Source organism: Falco peregrinus, chromosome 3, assembly GCF_023634155.1.
Source record: "Falco peregrinus isolate bFalPer1 chromosome 3, bFalPer1.pri, whole genome shotgun sequence".
NCBI lineage: Eukaryota > Metazoa > Chordata > Aves > Falconiformes > Falconidae > Falco > Falco peregrinus.
Genome location: NC_073723.1, coordinates 21151814 through 21172084, shown reverse-complemented (window position 1 = coordinate 21172084; position 20271 = coordinate 21151814). Strand labels below are relative to the sequence as shown.

Here is a 20271-nt window from a genome sequence, read left to right as displayed (position 1 = left end):
CACTGCAACATAAGGGATTAATTTAAACCAGGGTTATTTAAAATGCTGAATATAATCACAGTTCAAATTAACAAAAAGGAACCCTTGGTTTAAATCATTTTTATTCTTGTTTTGCATTTTTAATTTGTGTTTTCCTTTGGTGGGCAGAACCATAGAGAGAACTGAAGTGGATTTCAGAAAGACTGTCTAGTCTACCCCTCCTTGAGGCAAAGACAAACATCCTCACAGTTGCCTCTTACCTATTCCTCACACCTACAGCCCTCCTTCTACTCTCATTCCCCCTAAATACTTCACTGTAATATGCTTACGCTAAGTTTCTAATACACAAACTAAACCTCCTTAGGTGCAAACTGAACTAATTACTTTCCCTTTTACCTTTGGGTAGGTAGAAAGGGCATATGTAAACACCACTATGATTTTATATTACAAATCCTTCAATATACCTGAAAGATTTTGCCTCTTTCCAACTTTGTCCTTGCATCCTGGACCTAACTCTTTCAATATTTCCTCACTGGTCTTTTCTAAATCTCTGCTCACTCCTACAGCTCTCTTCTTGGCTGTCTCCAGTTTGTCTATACTGTCTCATGGTGTGAAGCCGGCTCTGGACACTATCCCAGCAAAGCGACAGAGCCAACACAAAAGAGTTAAGAATTTCCTATGGCTTACATGCAAGACTCCCACTTATAGTGAAGTCTGGTCTCTTCCCCATTTTCTCCCCAGCCGTATCAGACTGCTGACTCATATCCAGCTTGTGATATCCCAACACCATGTGCTCTCTCACATTACTGTTACTTACTCAGATATCCCTCATCTGCACACATACACTTGTTTTCCTTTCCTCACCGCAGACCTTCTTACTCACATTTGCTGAATTCCCACCTTACCCATTTTAACCATTTCTGCATCTTATCAAGATCACTTTGGACTCTAAACCTGCCCTCCACAACATCCAGAGCTTACTGGAGCTTATAGTCCCTCACACACTGCACTCTCCAGTCCATCATCCACGACTTCCGAAAACCGTGAGCAGCACATGCCCTGGGGCAGAACGAAGGGCACTGCACTTCAGGCTCCCTCCCCATCTGCTGAGCAAACAGTAACTATTCCTTGAACACAGTATTTCAGCCAGTCCTTCACCTGCATCACACTAATTTAACCTAGACAGCAATTTAACCTAGACAATTTTTTCCCTGTTTACTTGTAAGAATGACACATGGCTTTCCGCAACACTGCCAAAAGCCTTACTAAGGACATACCTACTACTTCTATCTCTTGCACCTCTTACTCCATTCAGAAAGGAAACTAGAGGGGTTTGACACATATCTTTTTTTAACAAGTCGACACTGGCTGGTTTTCTATCAGCTTATTATCCTCTGGGTGTTTACAAATTGACTTATAATTTTCTGGAGCATTTCATCATGTATCAAAGTTAAGCTGACAGGCTTCCTCATTTTAATGTTTAGGTTTGCCCTTCCTCATCCTTCACAAGTTCTTAAAGATAAAAGCTAAAGTCCAGGAGTGGTCTCATCTGTCTCACAGGTACTCAGGGTCCAGTTTCAAGAGACCCTGATGACTTGACTGTGTTCAGCTTCCCTCCCCATATTTCACCTCTGTCTGCTATCCCAGCTTGTGTTCTTTTCCTTCTATTTAAGCGTTCCAAATACCCTGTCATGATCAGCCTGTTTGGGAAAACTGAATCCAAGAAAGGCTGCTGTTCATCCTCCTCTTTGTGACCAGCTTTCACCTCCTTATCCACAAAGTAACAGAAGTCTAATTTCCTTCATCCTTCCCTTATTTCTACAGTCTTGAAAAAACTGAATTTTAATACCCCTTGTAGTTGCAACTCATTAAACTAGGTGCTGGTGCTACTTTTTAAATTTTTCCCTCAGCAATGCATTCCCCTGTTCCCATCAGTTGTAGTATGCCTGATTTTCAAATAATTGCAGAGAGCCTGAAGTACTTGTGATATTTTATGTCTTCCTCCTTCAATAGGACAGTCTGCTGCCACGTCTGCAGTATCTTGTCTTCAAAAAAACGCTGTCAGTTCCCTTGAACTTTCTTTTCCTACCCTTTCCAGCCTTTACCTATCTATTCCAAAGTTCAAATAAACCAGTTGTTTTAAAGTCCTTTGACATTATTCAGCTGCTTTTACTCATTCCTTCCTCTCCTTCAGATCAGAAGCTCTTTTGTGATCATTTCCACTCACATTGCCTTCAGTCTGCAAATTCTCAACCGCTTCCTTCTGATGACTCAGAATAAAGCATAAATTCCTTCACTAACTTCCTTTGCCCTCAGAAACAAAAGTAACTCTCTTTAGATTTTAACTCTTATCAAACACCCTAGACAATATTCACTTGACCAAAGGTAGGCATCTATTTAGCTTGTCACTCCAGAGAAGAGATCAGGATCTCCCGGAGTGAGATTCAACTTAAAACACAGTCAATGCCTAAAGCAAATCACATCACATAAAACATCTCCAACGGTTCCTATTTTTCCTAGAGTGACCCACAAAGGGAAGCTCTGGCAATAAGCTCAGACTCTGGCATCTATCAATCACAGAACCCCGTGCGGGATGGAAGGCACCTCTGGAGGTCTCTAGTCCAATCTCCTACTCTGAGCAGGATTAGTGTAAAGTCAGGTTGCCCCGGGCTGTGTCCAGTCGAGTTTGGAATATCTATAAGGATAGAGATTAACACCTTCTCTGGGCCCGTTCCACTGTCTGACCACCCTTCTTCCCACCGCTTATATTTAGTTAGACTTCTCTGTATTACAGCTTGTGCTGGTTGCCTCTCATTCTGGCCCCGTGCACATCTGAGAAGAATCTGGTTCTCTCTTTTCTGCACCCTCTCAACAGGCAACTGCAAACAGCCATAAGACTCTCCGAACCTTGTCTTCAGACTGAACAAACCCAGCCCTCATCCTCTTTTCCTACACCATGTGCTCCAGCCCCTGACCACCTTGGTGACCTATCCATTGACCCACTCGGATTTGTCAATGTCTTTCTTGTGCACAAAACTGCTCCGACTGCTCAAAATGTCATCTGACTCATGCCAAATGCAAGGGAACAATTAGTTCCCTTGACCTGCTGGCTACACTGCTGCTTGTACAGCCCAGTATGTTGTTGTCCTCCTCTGCAGCAGGGGCTTGTTCATATTTAAATCGTTGTTTATCAAGACCCCATGGTGTTTTTTTCGGCACAGTGCTCCCCAGCCAGATACCCCCAGCCTGTAATGGCGCAAAGGGTTATTCCATCACAGATGCAGGACTCTGTTTGTTGAACTTCCAAAGGTCTCTGTCAGCCCACTTCTCCAGTCCATCCAGATCCCTCTGAGCGCCAGTGTTGCCCTCCAGCACATCAAGCACTGTCCCCAGCTTGGTATCATCCCACAAATTTGCTGAGGGTGCACCCTGTCTCATCATCATGGTCACTAACAGATATTTGGACAGTGTTGTCCCCTATATCTATTCCTTAGGGATGCCACTAGGTTCTTCATCCTTTTCTTGTCTCCTTACCCATTCCATAAATCAGCAATTTGGCTACAAGGACACTGGGGGAGACCATATCAAAGGTGTTTGTAAAGTCAAGGCATACAACATGCACTGCTCCTCCCTTGTCCACACAGCCAGTTCTCTCATCACAGAAAGAAATCAGGCTGTTCTGTCCTTCGCAAATCCATGTTTGCTCCTCCCAGGTACCTTCTGGTCCTTTGTGTGCCTGGACCTCTAAACCAGAGAAGATTATTTGCTCCGTGTCCTCCATGCAACACCTTTTAACAGTTCTTGACAGTTAAAATGCTCCTTACCCCTTGGACCTTTCCTATCAATACTTCTGTTAGATCCTAAAAATGTAGAAAAAACTACTTGTCCTAAGCTTGTGGGCAGTAAACTCCCGATGTAATATTGAACTTGTCAGCCTGTTTACACAGATTTAAATATAGCACGTATCAATAAATATGGTATTTCTTTTTCAGTTAACACAACCTACACATTTATTTACATGATTAGCACTTTTATACACAACTCTTGATCGATTTTTATTCCTTACATTCTCATATTTGGCCATGAGTAATGACAGACTATGCCAGGCAATTGGTTTTTTATTTGGGATTGATGTTAAGTTCTAGTTATAAAATAGGTCTTAGTGTGTAAAAGTGAAATGCAGTAAAAATGTTGAAGAGCAGTATTTTCCAAATCAAGGCAAAAATAAGCTCATCATTACACTTTTAAGTAATGGGTCTCATTAAGCAAGGAAGCATTACCTTGATGAACTGAATGTCAGTTCTGGTTGCCATATTTCTCAAGATCACGGAACTGGTAGATCTTATCCTCTACTGCACAGATTTTGTTTATAGATTAAAAGACGAAAACAAGCTTTTCAGCTTTTTTTTTCTCCCAAATGGTTTCTTACTTTTGAATGAACTACTCACTGAATTGAAATAGCTGAACAAACATGAAAAAGATATTATCTCTGCACCTGCAGAAGTAAAAAAAAGAGTTTAGCTCTTCAACAACAGGTGTTTAACCAGTGACTGTCACCAATTCTGTTGTCTGACTTCCTTTGCATTTCAGCAGCAAATAGACACTGCGATACATTAAAAAGAATTTAAATAATTACAAGAACCTGTAAGATCTAACTTTACTCTGCCTGAAGTTCAAATAAACCCAATGTACTTTTCTTTAAAAAAGTAAATACGTAGCACAGTTTTAATTTAAAATCACATTAAATATTTCATACCCATTCTGCACTGCACGGTTTGCAACTGTTGGAAACACTGCAGTATGTTAACACAATTCTTAGCTCTTTGATTTTTTTGAAGAGGAAAAAACCCCAACCACGACAGAGACCTTGCTGTGAAAAAAGACACAGAAGCACTTGCTGCCTCATCCCCCATAGAATCCAAGTGTGCTTGGAGGAAGAAACAGGAATGGGGTAGATGTGAATAAAATTAGCTTTCGATATTCAGAACTGTATTGCAAAAACTTTTGAGCAAATATGTCTCTGGCTTCAAAAAGCTTTTGCAATTGTAACACACGCTTTAAAATTTCAAGCTATTCAAGCTGTAACATGTACAAAATCTTCTTCACTACTGCCACTATGCTTCAACCTGGCCTCTTTGCATTGACATTTTTCCTATCTCAGACAGCTCTGAACCAAAAAGCTAGAAGATGCCAAGCAATGCTTTTAGAGCTCACAAGATCAGTTTGCATTTGTAACAGTTTATTTGTCTCTGTCTTCCCTTAATTTTAAATGAAAATACCTCCTCATTTAGTTCTAAATAGGAGCTAGAGATGCTATAACCATACAACTGGGCATGGATGAATTTTCTTTTCTGTTTACAACATCTGTCAAGCACCTAGCTCTGACGTGCTGATAAAACAAGACAGCTTAAGGCAATAAACATGTCAGATCCATCTGTTCTTCAGGACATCGAGAAGAAAAGGAATTGCTCCCTGCGGTATTCTGTACACTTGAGACCACTCTGGAGAGGTTTCCCTCTGCTGCTGACAGCAACTCAGCTCTACCAGCCTAAGCCAGAGGGTTTCCAACCTTTTCCCTGTCTTCTACCTGAGCACATTGTGTACCCTTGGCTTCCTCTCCCTTCTCTCCATGGTCTGAGAACTGGTGGCTGGGACAGGGATGCAACTATATGGGAAAGGCTTTGACAAAGTCAGGAATCACCGCATAGGAAGCAAGAGTGAAGCTCATACCGAGTCCACTTAATCCAGGATCCTGGCTCCAGCAGTGGCTCTCAGCAGCTGCAGCACCCCACTCTGCATCTCAGACTTGGTTCACACCCATTATGTCCTCCACTTTCTTAAAGCTACACCATCCCTTCTCATATTATTCCCCTGCTTCATCGAGAAACTCCCACTGTGAATACTTCAATCAGGGCAGCCTTCATATTCTTTAAAACACAAGTCAGTGGTCTAAGCAGCTGAAGGCAACCCTGAACAGACACCAGCCACTCCAGTTATTTGCCACTCATTTGTCCAGCTCCCCAAAGCCCGGCTACAGCCATTGTTCAACAATGCTAGCAGCTACCAAAGAGCCACCCACTGTATAGCTCCAAATACGGACCACACCAGTTGGAGCAGAATAAGCACGGAAAACAGTTGACAAGGCTGAGGTGTTCATGACAGAAATCACCTTCCAGCTGTGTTTTAACGAACTCTGCATTTGAGCCACCTGCAGCCACATTCAAGGAGTTTGGCAGCCATCCAAGAGATGCGCTGCTTTCTCACAGGAAGGGAGAATTAGAGTAAAGTCCTTTTTACAGGATATATACAACCCATTGATACTGGGCTGTCTATAGATCTTTAACTCAAGTAACACTCATTCAATTTCTTGCTTTTGACTGACAGGAGAAAAAAGAGAAGGAGGACCCCAGCCTAAATGAACACAGGAGACCCAGATAACAAGCACAAATTCAGCTGCTTTCTGGAATGAGGAGCACTCAGCTTTGGCCATACGAAGGCAGGAAACAAATACACAAAAGCTCCTGTGTACCACATACTGGTCACATATCCATACTACTCAACCCACCTGAAAAGCAAACATCCAAGAAGACAGAGCTCAATGGAAAAGATCCTGCTTTGCTCAGCCCTTCCCGACTGGTCCCCATTTTGAGCAGTCTTTAACCTTGTTTCAACTTAATTTTTAAAACTAACATTGAGCTGCCGGTGCTGAATCCAGTTGTAACAGTTCTACTGAGAATCGCTTGCCCTAGCTTCAAACCACACCGACTGTAATGAAGCAAGATGGCCAAACATCTTGTCCTCCAATACACAGGACTCCACGTGCAGGGGACACAAGACAGTAGGGCATAAAAGTTATGAGATGGAAAGGGACCATGGAGCTGGGTGACACCCTCTCCAGAAACCGCAGCCTCTGCCATGCAGTGCCAGATGGAGCTGGTCTGCAGATCACAGGTGTGCCTGTGTGGATGTGGCACTTGGATGAGCAGGTGAATATGTATAAAAAAGCTTTGCCCTTCAGCTTATCATGCAGCACATATGTAAAGCAAGGCGGGTCACAGAATGGATACGGGCTCTGGTGAAAAGAAAATGGAGAAAAAGGAGATGGGGGGCAAATTGTAGAAGTCTCACAATGCATGAGATGGGACAAATCTGGATCAGACCCATACTGTCTCATTCTGCTAAGCACTAGAGGCAAAGGATTAAGCATATTGCCCACTACAGTTCAAGAAAGTCATGTATATTATCCGTTACTTAGACTGGCAAAAAATGTGAAGGAACAAAACAAGCAATCAGAGCTGAGGGTCTGATTACTGGAAACCAGAAATATCCTTTTGGAAAGCTGGCCTTATTTGCTGCAAATCAGTTTCAGCAGCCAATTTGAAGCTATCACACCAGCATGCTGTTATATGTAAGTTAATAAGTACTTACTATTGATGGCTTCTGCAGTGGCTGTTTAATTTTTAATCATATCCTTAATTTGCTGTTTACGTTTTTATCCAACTAGAGTGTGTGCATGTGTGTGTAACTGTGTGACAGTGAGAACATGGAAAACTGTGCTAATTCACAAGTACAATGCTTTGCTTTCTAAATGAGAAGACACGTGTGTCTCCCGCTTGAAATTTTTTCACACAGCCCTCTTATTTTTCAGGAGAGTGTCATCTCAGGCTGCTGTGTTATGTTGCACCATTCTGCTGTTAAAAATGGGCACCCCTGACCTCTCTGTGCAATGCTGTACCTGAAGTTTGGAACTGAATGTCATTAAAATATCCAGTGCCAAGAAATAGGCCATTTTACCAGCACTTTCCTGAATAGAAATCCCAGCATCCCTTTTCATCTGTAGGTCAGATATTTAGGTAACACCTGGGACACCCTCATCCTCCTCATTCCCATTTCAACCTTTCATTAGATCCCTATAGTCATAAAAGCTAGATGCACTGAAGGGATGGAAGATGGATCGTTTATTTTTAAGCACTAACAATTTTTCATGGCGATCAACAATAAAATTCTCAATTACAGAGCGAGAGCAAATAAACCAAAGGATAGAGCTTCGAAAAGAGCTGGGTGATGACGGAAGGATAGAGATTAGAACACTTCAGAGTCCAAGAGATGAGCTAATCACAAACAAAATACTATTACAATCCTATTACTACCTGACATGCTGGTTGGTGTAATGCCAGTGATTAAAAAAATAAAACATCAAAAAAGTAAAGCCAGAAATGCACTCAAGCGGAGGCATAATGTGTTGATATGGATCCTGGCAGAGCTCTCAGGAGGTGATCTGACACCCAGCACAACTCCCTGTGCCCGTGCCCTTCACGTTCAGACTGCCTCCAGTCACAGGCTCAGCTGCACAGTGAATCAGGACAGCCAGTAACAGGACTGCGTGCTCCTCAGACAGACTGCTCTCACTCCCAGCAGGCAGAAGGGAGAAGGCAGGACCCTTTGTTTCCCCCATGTAGCATCTACTTTGAGGAGAGATGACAGCAGGTACCTGAAGAGCTTCACAGCAAAGGTTTAAATGGAGGTGCCTGACCAGGACTCATAGCCTCCTCCTGCTGTGTTCATGGCTCAGCATCTGGGTACTCACATCCCACTGTATTCCCTGCATCCTTCAGAGCTGTGTTGAAAAACCCAGGCTGGCAGCTACTTTATATTGCTCTCAGGAAGAAACAAAAAAGATGCTGTTCTATTCTTCTACAAATGTAACAACTCCAATTTCACTTTTTCTTTACAGCACAAGAAAGGTAAAGACAGGAAAGTGGTATGTTCGCAGAAAAAATAAACATCTAAAAGTTCCCATAAAAGGAAGAAACTAAAGGGCTACAGCTATAGATGTCTGAACAGTGGCAGAACAGGTTGGATTAATGTGCTGAGGTAAAAGACTAACAAATAGAGAGGAATATACTGCATTTAGAATAAATGCTATAGGCTACAGCACTCCTTTTCAGCAGCCCTTTGCACTCTGTAGCCAAAGCACGGGGCAGTTGCATGCACCTTCAGACAGGAACCATTCCTAAAAACACCCACCCCAGGGAATGCTGCTGCTGAGTACGCCTAGCCCTGCACTCCAGGAACCGGACTCCCATGTTCAAAACAAAAGCCATCTGCATCAGCCAGGCAGCTCAAAGAGGCAGCTTCAGCTCTTGTTTTCTTCTTTGCCCCTGGGAGCAGGAACCAGCAGCAAGGAAGGAGGAGACTGTGTAATAAAAAGGAGACAGGAAGGTCTCCAGTAGGCTCTGAGTCCTAAAGATAGCAATGAAACTAGCACGAAGGGAAGGAGGAAACCACCCTCCCACATAAGAGGAAACCCCAAAATAAAACCTTTTGGCAGATGGTAAAAGGCTTTAGTATTCAATAAAATGAACGAGCTGCATAAGAATGCAAGAGAACTTGAAGGGAGACACAGAAAGCCCAAACAAAAGACATGTGAAGAAGCTTGGGTTTTCAGTCACCCCTCTGTGTTTTTATTTCAGATCATTTTCGGATAGGTTTTACCAGCTCTTCTATTTAATTGCAACTATGCAGTTCATGGTTTTCCAGAGATTTACACCTTCATTGCCTGTACTGATTAATTGTATGAAGGGAAGAAGTTTTCAGTAAGTTTTTCGAATTATAAAGCAGAAGTTCAGTCCCCAGTGAGCACAGCTCTCAACCTGGTCCTGGCATTCCTCTGTAAGACTGGACCCAGCTCCACAGAGGCAACAAAAGGCACAATCATAAACTAATAATGGTTTCATGTTTGTATCAGGCTCAACCACAGGCAGATGAAAGGAAGAACTCAGAGGACCAGGATCTGTCTAACAGCAGTTATTAAAGCATTCATGTCTGAGAAAAATTGCCAGAGCAAAGGTAAGTTATAACCTTATCCCAGGACAATATATAAAATAAGTCCTTGTCTTCTTCAGACTAAAGGACCATTTAAATTACAAGTAAGAAAACAACCACAAAACCCCTGAACCTAGAACTTGTAACTCATTAATTTTAGCCTTTTTGGTTCATGCTTTAATTCTGCTACCAGTGAGCAGAAGGTAGCTCAGTTAAAAAAATGCTCATAGAAAGTAATAGAATATAAAAGACGATATTATCAATTAAAAAAAAGGCAATTTAAAGTCATAGCATAACCAAATTTTGCTAACAGGTACAGTTAAAGACGATAAAATTAATATACTAAGTAGTGGAAGATTGGTGTCAAATTAAAAGTGCGTAACATCACTTGTTACATGCTTCATACTGAGATGTAAAAAATGGGAAAAGCTCCTGCCTACTTTTCCTGTATTTAATTGTAGTTATCCCAGACTAGATGGTGAGTTCTCCAGCTGACAGAAGCAGGAACCTCCAGAGGGCAATGCTTTGCACCTATTATGGACATCTGTTTTAGAAGGGCACAGATTATCTTAGGACGTGGCTGTTGTTCTTCATTGATTATTTGAGGAATGTGAGCGATGAGTTCAACCAGACACCTAACTTCTAGCTGGCTAATGCAAGATGCAACAAAGACACTTCAAACTGCCAAAGCTAAAAGACAGTATACTTGTTTTTACCTTTGATTATGCCATTTTAGTAAAGAATATGAATAGAAAGAGTACGATAAAAGCAAGTTTTGTGGGTCTCATTTTCAACACTGATTATGAAATTAGGATTACAAATAACACAGGCAGTGCACATCATCAAAAGAGATTTTGAGACCAAGTGAAAAATAGGCTTTATATAGTTAAGAAAAAAGTTCTAGAGAATAAAATATCAAAACTGTATTTCTGATACAAGAAAATTGGCAAGGGATCATATCTTTCAATTTTAGGAAGACCTATGCTGACTTAGAGAACAGAACACTTATGTTTCTGTATTTGTGGTTTTAATTAAGTTACTAAAAAGGTTTATGGATTTGATCCAAAGGTCAGCAAAGTCATTGGTACCCTTCATTGATTTGAATGGGCTTTATAGTCTCAGGCTGTAGAGGAAAAATGGGGTTGATCCTGTTCTCATTTTAACTAGTTTCACATTTTGCTGAAATCAATGGAGCATTACTCCTTCATTTGCCCTCACAGAACCAAGAGAAAAGTTGAGGTCTCAGATTTTCCAGGGGACATAACAGCGATAAAACCAATGTGTAGCTGGTGGTAGACATAAATTTACATTCCTCTTAGTAGTGGCTACTTGCTCACTGTGCTAGAATTGATACAGAATGTGTGCATGAAAAGTATATATCTAGTTTTTAGTAAACTAAAGACTTTCCCAAAGCCTACCCAAATTAATTATAAGCAGCAGAAACTTTAACAAGACACTAGCTTTGAGTGCTCCTAATTCCTAGAGACATCCTTGATAAAAGGATTCCTCTCTTGCGGTCCCAGAGTCTGTTTACATTCCTTACCTAAATAGCCTAGGTTCTGATCATTTGGATCAAAAGAAAACACTGAAGAAATCCGTAAACATATATTCTCATACCAAAAATATCAAGTGATCAGCTAAGCAATGTACAGTAAAATTCCCACAGTGACATGCCCAGTACTAGATGGAACAAAAGAAATCTCAAGAATAGCAGTAATGGTATAATAAAGGAAAACATGAGTTGCTGACAAAGCAATGGTCACACGTTTTAGTGCTTATCACAGCAGCTGATATTTAAGGAAGGAGAAAGAAAATTTATCAACAGACAATTCTAGCAAGCAAGTATCAGTAAAAAATAATAACTCGCTCAGAAAGAGATTATTAGGATTAGAAGAAAATAAAACACTATTTTCATGACAATAGCTGAAAAAACCCACTAGACCTAAAGGAAACATTTATAGAAAAAGACAAAAAAAAAAGCTCATAGATGTCTCATTTTATGAAGATACATCCCAGGAAAAAGACATTCATTACCTTGATGGGCTGTAAGGGCTGGCTGCTTTTCTATGACCCTCAAAAAACCATGCTCCAGGTTTAAGTAGAGATCTACAAAAGTCAACAATATTAGCGGTTAGTGTCACAGTCAACAGCTGTAACAGAATGGATGGCAGCTGCGCTGCTGGACACATCAAAGCAAACCCTGAGTCTAGAGAAAGATGCATTCAGAAACTACTCAGGTGACAACTGATCTGTTGGTGTAGCTGTAGTGGTAGGACTATCCCTCCCTTCCCCTTTCCTGTCCCCTTCATCTGAAATATAATTTATTTCAAAGTGTTTAAAGTTTGGACCAAGAATTATAACTGCTGTGACACCATGGTAGTGATCAGTGTAAGGAATTTTCACATCTGCATCCTTAATTGCCTGACATTTTTAAAAGCTGGCCCATTGTCTAAGACGATGCTGATCGCTCCTTCCAGCATCCAAGATTCTTTAAATACGGCTGGACCATCTTCACACCTTAAGACAGAAAACCACAAGGAATGGCTGAAAAGTTTTTCACGTAGTTACACTCCGTGGAACAAGCTAAAGAAATTCCTCACCAGACAATTGTAGTCTAATCAGCCATTTAAACAGTCAGGCTAACAAAAGAAAACCAGAGCAGGAGATACTAATCTCTTGGCCCAACTTAAACAACAGTCCTCAGTTACTCAAAGGAATGAAAGACAAAAAGAAACAGAGTAAGAAAGTTTTCCGCTATTTCTTAAGAAGACTGGAATGACCTAAGACTTTAAAGAAAGAAGGAAATGTGATTACCATTCCCTCTGCATCTCTGCCTCTGACACATGCCAAAGAGGAAAGAAAACAAAAAACATACAGCTTAGTGGACTTTGCACAGTAAAATTTAACAACAGAAGCTTTGCATTACTGCTCCCTGAACAAAGGCACAATCAGTTAGCAAAACCCCCTTTTTTTGCTGTGAAAGAGTTTTTGGGTTTTTTTCCAGGTCTTTCTCTCAAAACCCAGCTCCTGAAAGTCCTCCACAACAGCGTGCTCTCAACACAAAAAAACCCCAATAACTGAACTTCAGAGTCTGTGGCTGACGGTACTGGCAGTGAGCCTCCCAACTGGTCTGAGTGAAGAATGAAAGAATATGGCAAAATCACTTGTTTCAAGGCCCAGGTGCTGGAATTGCTTCAGCACCGTTTCTCATCAAATGCCAGCTGATAGCAGCTGGGTGTCCCAGATGAACTGACTGGGAAGATCTGAATCCTATTTCTAGTGGAGAGGACTCAAAACTCTAAGACCATGTCAATGTATATGCCTTCAGACCACGCTCAGGCTTGAAGGGGAACCTTGACGTGTCTTTTTGTTCACATACAAAAGTCTCTTAACTCACTTATCCCTACATTCCTCAGGATGAGAGCTCCAGCCCTCCTGTATAGCTGAATGAGTACGCCAAGTCACAGTCCTGGCATTTTATACCAGGCTGTCTGGTTACAGAATGCTGTGTGTATTCCTGAGCCTGGCTATTTTCTAGGCATGTTGTCTTCAGGTGGAAGTCACAGTATGAGGCAAATGTATGTCAACCAACTACTTTTCCATCGGTGTGGATAAGCTTAATTGAGCATAAGCTCTAGGATGTGGATGAAACCTTAGTGTGGTCGAGGAGCTTCAGAACTGTGTGGTATTGCCATGTACGTGGCTGCCTAAAACCCAACTTGTCACTCTGTCACTGAGAAAAAACAAAGACTGACTCAATGCCCTTCAGGTGATACCTTTGGAAAAACACTGAAGTTCTTAACAGAGCTGCTCACCCCAGATTTTCTCAAGGTATGCTTTCTTCATACAGGTAACTTCTAATAATTCAGGGGACTGGGAGGTATTTTTACAGACAAATACTTCAAAGATAACATTATGCACAACAGTATATATTTAAATTTTAGGATCACACAGTACAGCTGTAGCTGAACTGCAAACAGAAAAATACATTTTTAAAAAAACAACGGCCTGCCTCATTTCCATTCACATTCACGTTGCAAATTAAGGCCGCTCTTTTTATGCTTCTAATGGAATTAGCACTTAAATAAAAAAATTAGAGGTGCTTTATGACTACTTAGGCTGCATAGAGGAAAATCAGGTATTTTTTTGAAAACTGTTCAGAATTTTGTTAGAACTCGGAACTCCTTAACATCAAAGACCACAAGATCATTGTTAATACACTTCAATTTATTATTTTATAGGGAATCAATTTCAATTAAAATCCATTCAACTAGTGACTGGGAAAATTCTATATTATTGATCGTAAGGGGGAACTGGCATAGTTAAAATTATTAATCATACTTGAGCATGTCATAAACCACTGGGCTAGTACCCATGCTTTATGATCATGTCAAATAAAGAGTTTTTAAAATCCCATCCTTCCCTTGGTGGAAGATGCCAGACATCTGCATACTGCTTAGTAATAAAGAAAGAGTTCATAACACTGCTGACTGCCTATGTATAACTAAGTAAATGAAGGTGCTCTATCATATGAAGCATAAAAGCCATTAAGAGTAAACTTTAATTTGAATAGAAGCACATTCATTTAAAAAATTACATTACAGAAAGGCTTTTAAAGAATGTGAATGAAAAAAAAAAAGCCTTTAAATAAAACAGGTTCTTTTTACACAACTTAGAAAAGCAACTTTACAAAGGCATAAAAAGGAGAGGGTTTTTCTCCTCCCTCCCTTGAATCTTTTCAGTAATTATAAATCTTTATTGCACAGGCCATAAATGCTAGTAACAACAGGAAGAAAAATGTTTTTGAACTATTTGGCAACGTTCACCTTAAGGGATTCAAAACAACAGAACTTTATTTTAGGCTTTCAAAAAGGCTTTAAGTGACTTTCATGTTTGTTAAAAGTGCCAATACAGTGAAATGCTTTGCAAACAGAATGTATTCATGCTGGCGTCAGCAACCGTGGTTTCATAAAATCAGAAAGATGGTGTTACCAAAACTCATCTGAGTTAAAAGGGCAACTCATCCAGCTTTCAGACCAACTTTTTTCAGCATAGGAGTTTACATCTGGGCCTAGCGAGCAGGAACTCATCTCAACCCAGTTTAGCCATCTACCACGTAGACAAATACATCTGGCAGCCATCCTGAGCTTCTGTAATAACCAATGGAGAGCAACAGGTACAATTCATCTGATGTGTCTCAGGAGTGACTGGTATATCTGAAATACAGAGGATGTGTAGCTACTACTGCTCACAGATGATAGCAGGGTTGCTTACAGTCTCTGTGGAAGGGAGAACATATCCAACTGAAGGCATGTCAAGTTAGGCTTTGCTGCTTCCAGCATCGCTGAGGCTGCCAGTGACTATATTCTAGTTTGTAAAAAAACCTTGTTGTGAACACCTTGTTTCATGAGAGTGAGAGATACTCAATGGATACTAAAAGAATTAGGCAGGAAAGTACTTTTTCTGGTGCAGCAATTCTGGACGCTGGGGAGCCCAGGGGGATGGGACCACAGAGAGGGGCCAGGGTTCTGGGCTCTGCCTAAACAGCATCTGCTTCTGTCAGAGGTGGAGTACTGGGACAGAGGGATACTGGATCTGACCAAGAATGGCATTTCTTACCTTCTTATTTCCAACACTAGCCACTCAGTTTGATCATAAAGGTGTTAGCTGATGAAGACAGCCAGGTTTTGAGCCAGAAGCCTAGCAACAAAAATATCTATGTACTCTCTAAGGGGTCAGAGTTACAGTTAGGGCTCCGATTTCCTCAACTCTTTTATAAACCAACTATCAACCAATTTTATTCCATGTCTGACTTCTGCAAAAAAAAATACCATTAGAAATGACAAATATGTTACATTGTAAATGGCACCATCTTACAATATGCAGACTTGATTTATTTAAACTCCGTGTGAAAGACTGTACCTATTCCTGGAACCCCTTTTACCAGCCTGTTCTTTTCGGCTGGGTGAAAACAAGTGATTTCTACTGGCACTGATCACAAACAGCTGTTGTTAAATCACAGCCTCTGACTGCTCAAAACTTTCCTATTTAGTTGAAAGTTTTTCATGACTGGTTGCAGCACAAACAGCAATATTTTTTTTTTTTTTCTCAAACCTTGAGCAGAATTGTTTTCTCTCTTTCCAATTTACACAAGTGGGGAAATACGTACATACAGGGTGTGTGTGTCCGTGTGTATATATATATATATATGTAATATCTATTCATCAAACATGTAAGACAGTTTTGGGTACGCATTAGCTCAGAAGGCCTAAACTTTCCAGACCAAATTTTCCAGTAGACTGACTGACTACTGAGACATTTGAAAAGCACGAATGAAAAAAAATCAACATTAATAAAATAATAAGAAAACCAGACAACTGCAATCATGTCCTTGCAATCATACAAAACAGCTAATACTACATTCCCAGTAGACTGAGTTGCAATATTATTTATAGAAACACATAAAAATGCAAGCACATCATAATATTATACAGCTAAAATACTGCCGCAGAAGTTCATCAATATAAATTTCATAGTTGCATACATGTTTCCTGATTCACACTCCAAACTAATATACTACACATATTGAAGGACAAGGCTCTGCTAAACCTATCCAGAGTGCATTACAATGTATTGTCCAGTGTATTGGAACTTATTTCACCTGTCAGCTGAATCACTCAGTTATTTGATATAAATATGTATTAGCAACTCAGCAATAGCTAAAAAGTAACTAACAGAACCGTAGTAATTCAATGGTCTACCAGGGACCATTGATTGCGCTGCAAAGTATATTCTTCAGGTTAGAAACCAGCCACATGAAATTCAAATAACTGATGCCATAGATGGAATTTGATATTTATCGTCACTGATGCGTGTATTTTAAACATTTTATCTGCGCTCAGATATACACTCCACATACGATATTCTGCTTCAGCTAAAACAAATGAAAACTATAGAGAACCCCTCAGTGCATACTTGTAACCTGAAAAAATTGATTTTCAGAAGTCTTAAGAGTGCCTAAAGTCTGAAAAACCTCTCAGGAACAACCACGATTTCTGAGTCCAAAGCCCACGTCCTCTGTAAGTGCTGAATATGCCCTTGACTGGGAGTGGGAAAAATACAACAAAGATTGCTCTTTTGTAGTCTAACGGATGGGTAGCAAAGTTGTTTTACAGTCTCGGAAGAGCAGTGTTAAGCACAAGTGCTATGACTCCTACAGTGGTACAGGAAAAAAGGACATGCAATGGAAAGGAGTAAAAGGGATATAGATGTCTAGTGAAAATAAACCCACCCTGAGAAGAAGGTTAAGGTTTCTTTACCTATAACCAGGCAATTTAGTATGTTGAGTCCTGGAACATGGTTTTGATGCAATGACAAGGGATAAACAACTACTTCTGGGTAATTTCTGACAGTGTTTCCATGCTACACTTTGTGTTCAGCTCACAAGGTCTCTCAGAGATTTTGGAGCATAACAGGAGCACAGAGCGAAGGAAATCAGCTGGGAATTAAATTTGTTGGAGCTCTTCTGAAATATCAAGTGGTTTTTTCTGCGCCTTGGATAGGTGCCATGTATGCAGCATATGACAGAAACATTTGCATAGTAATTTGTGCTATAAGAAGAAAGGCCCTTCCTGACTAGCTGGAAGCTTCAGGGTTAGGGAACAGAAAAAGGTGAGATGAAGACAATGAAAACAAAAGAAGGGGTGCCTGGTAAGAGGAGAGTCAACATTTCAAATGCCGCACGCCTCTGAATACCACCACAGGGACATGAAACCGAGATTCCTCAAGTGTTACATACTTCCCCCGCCAGCTGCCTGGGAAGGCGAACACACTGCCTACCTGGAGTGTTCGCAAAGGCAACATCTGCTGTTTTCTACAGAAAAGAAAAAAGAGTATTTCTGGCGGAAGGAACTCACAATTCCTCAGGTGCCAAAACCTTGAGTCCAGAACGTACCCAGGAAAGAAAACAGTACATCCTGGAAGTGCAACAGGATGACCCTCTATCACAAACCTCAGTTTTTCAGACTTCTTTACAGGGATGACAAAGAAATGTGCTGATCTCAAGGGACACGATGGATAGTAGGCAACAGCAGTTCAGATACCACAGTATCCATACAGCCTATGCAGCAGGGGGACAGCAAGCTGCAGTCGTCCTCTGTTAACTCCAAATGACCTTCCACAGTTCTGCACTTAGCAAGGTCCCATGTTCTCAAATCTTCTGCCCACCCAAGTTCCTTTTTAGGCAGGTGTGCAACTCCCAATATTTGATGCTGTGTACTGGAGCCACCGCAGTAGGGAAAATCTTCATATGTGGGAATTCAAAGGTGGGAGGGAGTCTAGTACTTTAAGGCTTTGATTATGGAAAATGACAGCAAGTCTCCTTACAGGTGGTGATGCGAACTGGAACGGCACTGCTTAGGTGCCTGCCCACCTTCAACATTCACAAGGAAGAAACAGATAAAGTGAAGGGAAACTAGCATCGTGTCTGACAGCCTGGGAGGGTTCAGTGCCAAACAACTCAAATTTTGATCAAGCCTGCCTTTACTCTAGTGTTAAGAGGTTGATAATGCTGTACAAATCCTTGTAACATGTTTCAGCTAGGGGGAGTTTCATGATCCAGGTTTACTCACCACATGGACCCTGAAAGGCAATGTTTCTGCTACAGGGTTCGTCTAAAACAGTGAATGATCCATCGCTAGAATACATGGCTCTTACTTCATCTCTCCTCAGAAGATGAGATGCATCTTTGAAGGCCCTCTAGTTCCCTTCCTGGAAGAACACAGTGCTAGGGTACTATTAACAGGTTTTGAATAGGAGTAGTTTGGAAATTGAAAGAAGGAAAACAAATTGGTCTTTTTCTAATTATAGTTGAGCACATATGGTTTTCAGTAGCTGAGCACCAGGGGCAGGATGAGCACAGAACTTACTGAGGAAGTAATTTCAACAGGTATCAACAGCTGTGATGATTTTCAATGAAGCATAAAGCCTTATTCTAACACATTTTGATAGCAGGAGAATATTATTATTTTAAAGAAAATTTGGCACATTCTGTGGCCTAGCAGTATATTCAGGTAGCACTTTGCCCTATATGAAACTCACAGAGGAGCTCAGGAGGGGGCCAAAAGTAATCTCAAATGCAGGTATCCTTTAATCCAAATCCAAAAATGCTTCTCAAGCTCAGCCCTATTAGCAGATTGCTGTCTATGGATACTTTGCTTAGAATCACACATAGCACTGTTCTATCATTTTGAGGACAGTCTCTTCTATGCTAGCCAAATGCAGGACTCACATTGAAAAAACTCAAAATAACTCCTTCCTTCTCTGTGTAGTTATGTAAGGCATTTTTTTAAAAAAATGATCTTTCAACTCAGGCTTACAGTGATAACAGTACAATAATGGTGTTTCCAACAGCGTGCAGCTCTCCCCAAGAGACACTGGAAGATATTTTGTCAAATTAGTTCCTCAACATCACTAAGTCTGGAAAAAAAGCACAAATCAGTAGTTGGGTCTGTGCCCTTCTATCCTAGTGGAGGTTGGAATAGCGTTTCTGCTGATAATAGCCTCAATCAGGCAGTTCTTAGTCCAAAGAAAAGTCTTCCTAAAACTCAAGACAAGCCTTCAATTACACAATCACGTACTCTTGTGGCTTTAAGATCCCCAGAATAGACTAGATGGTGTGTCCTGAATGAAGAAGAATGAAACAGTTTTAAGTCATTTTCTGAAAGAATGCTACTTCTCTACTGAGTTTTTAAAATGAGGTTAACTTTCTCTGCGGACAACAGAACACAAAACGACTTAAAATATCTGTTAAGTATTACATAATTCCCTTTTTAAACTTCTCCCCTTTGCTCCAGCTTCTATTGGGGTACGAACTAAAGTCAGTGGAAAGCCTTTTTGCTGACATCAATGTATTCTGAATGAGGACTTCATTGCTTGCAACCCAGCTTGTGTGCTACATTAATTCAGAAAGAGGTTTTAACAGCTTCTTTCACCTAACAATCTCCTGAGCCGTGTGCTGAGACAGAGGGCTTTTTTTCACCTCTTTTTGGAGGACATTTTGGAGGACAGCAAAGCAAAGTGTAGCAATAGCTACACTGTGACCTGCATTTTGCAAGTGGAATTTCCAAAAGGCAGAAACTGCTGGCATGCAAATGCATTACTTTTCAGAGAAAAAATGTTCTCTATATGTTCTCTGAAACAGAAAAGCACTTACAGAAAGCTATTCCAGTAACAACCTGGATTAGGAACGTATAAAACATAATAGGAATACGAGTGGACACAGTTTGAAGAAACTGGGCAAGGGGAACAGAACTAGTATTGGAGAACAACTGACATACACACAGCTTTACAGACTGTAGTTCAGAAATTACACCTTAACCTTAGTACCTGCAAATAAGCAGTTTCAACAGACACACACTCCGACTTGGTGTAAATGAGGTGATAGGAATAGGAATACTGCTGTCATCC

At 40.8% G+C, this 20271-nt stretch overlaps 1 protein-coding gene across 5 annotated transcripts in view; it reads right to left on the bottom strand.

Annotated features, from left to right (window-relative positions):
• Nucleotides 1-20271, bottom strand: part of SAMD12 (sterile alpha motif domain containing 12) — a 178813-nt gene that overhangs the window by 70489 nt on the left and 88053 nt on the right. For 3 of the 5 annotated variants that reach the window (XM_055799673.1, XM_055799674.1, XM_055799675.1), the window contains exon 5: nt 11839-11910. The exons of the other annotated variants lie outside the window; for them this stretch is intronic. In XM_055799673.1, coding sequence (XP_055655648.1) covers nt 11839-11910 — 72 coding nt within the window. The remainder of the gene's footprint in view (nt 1-11838; nt 11911-20271) is intronic. 5 annotated transcript variants of the gene reach the window in all.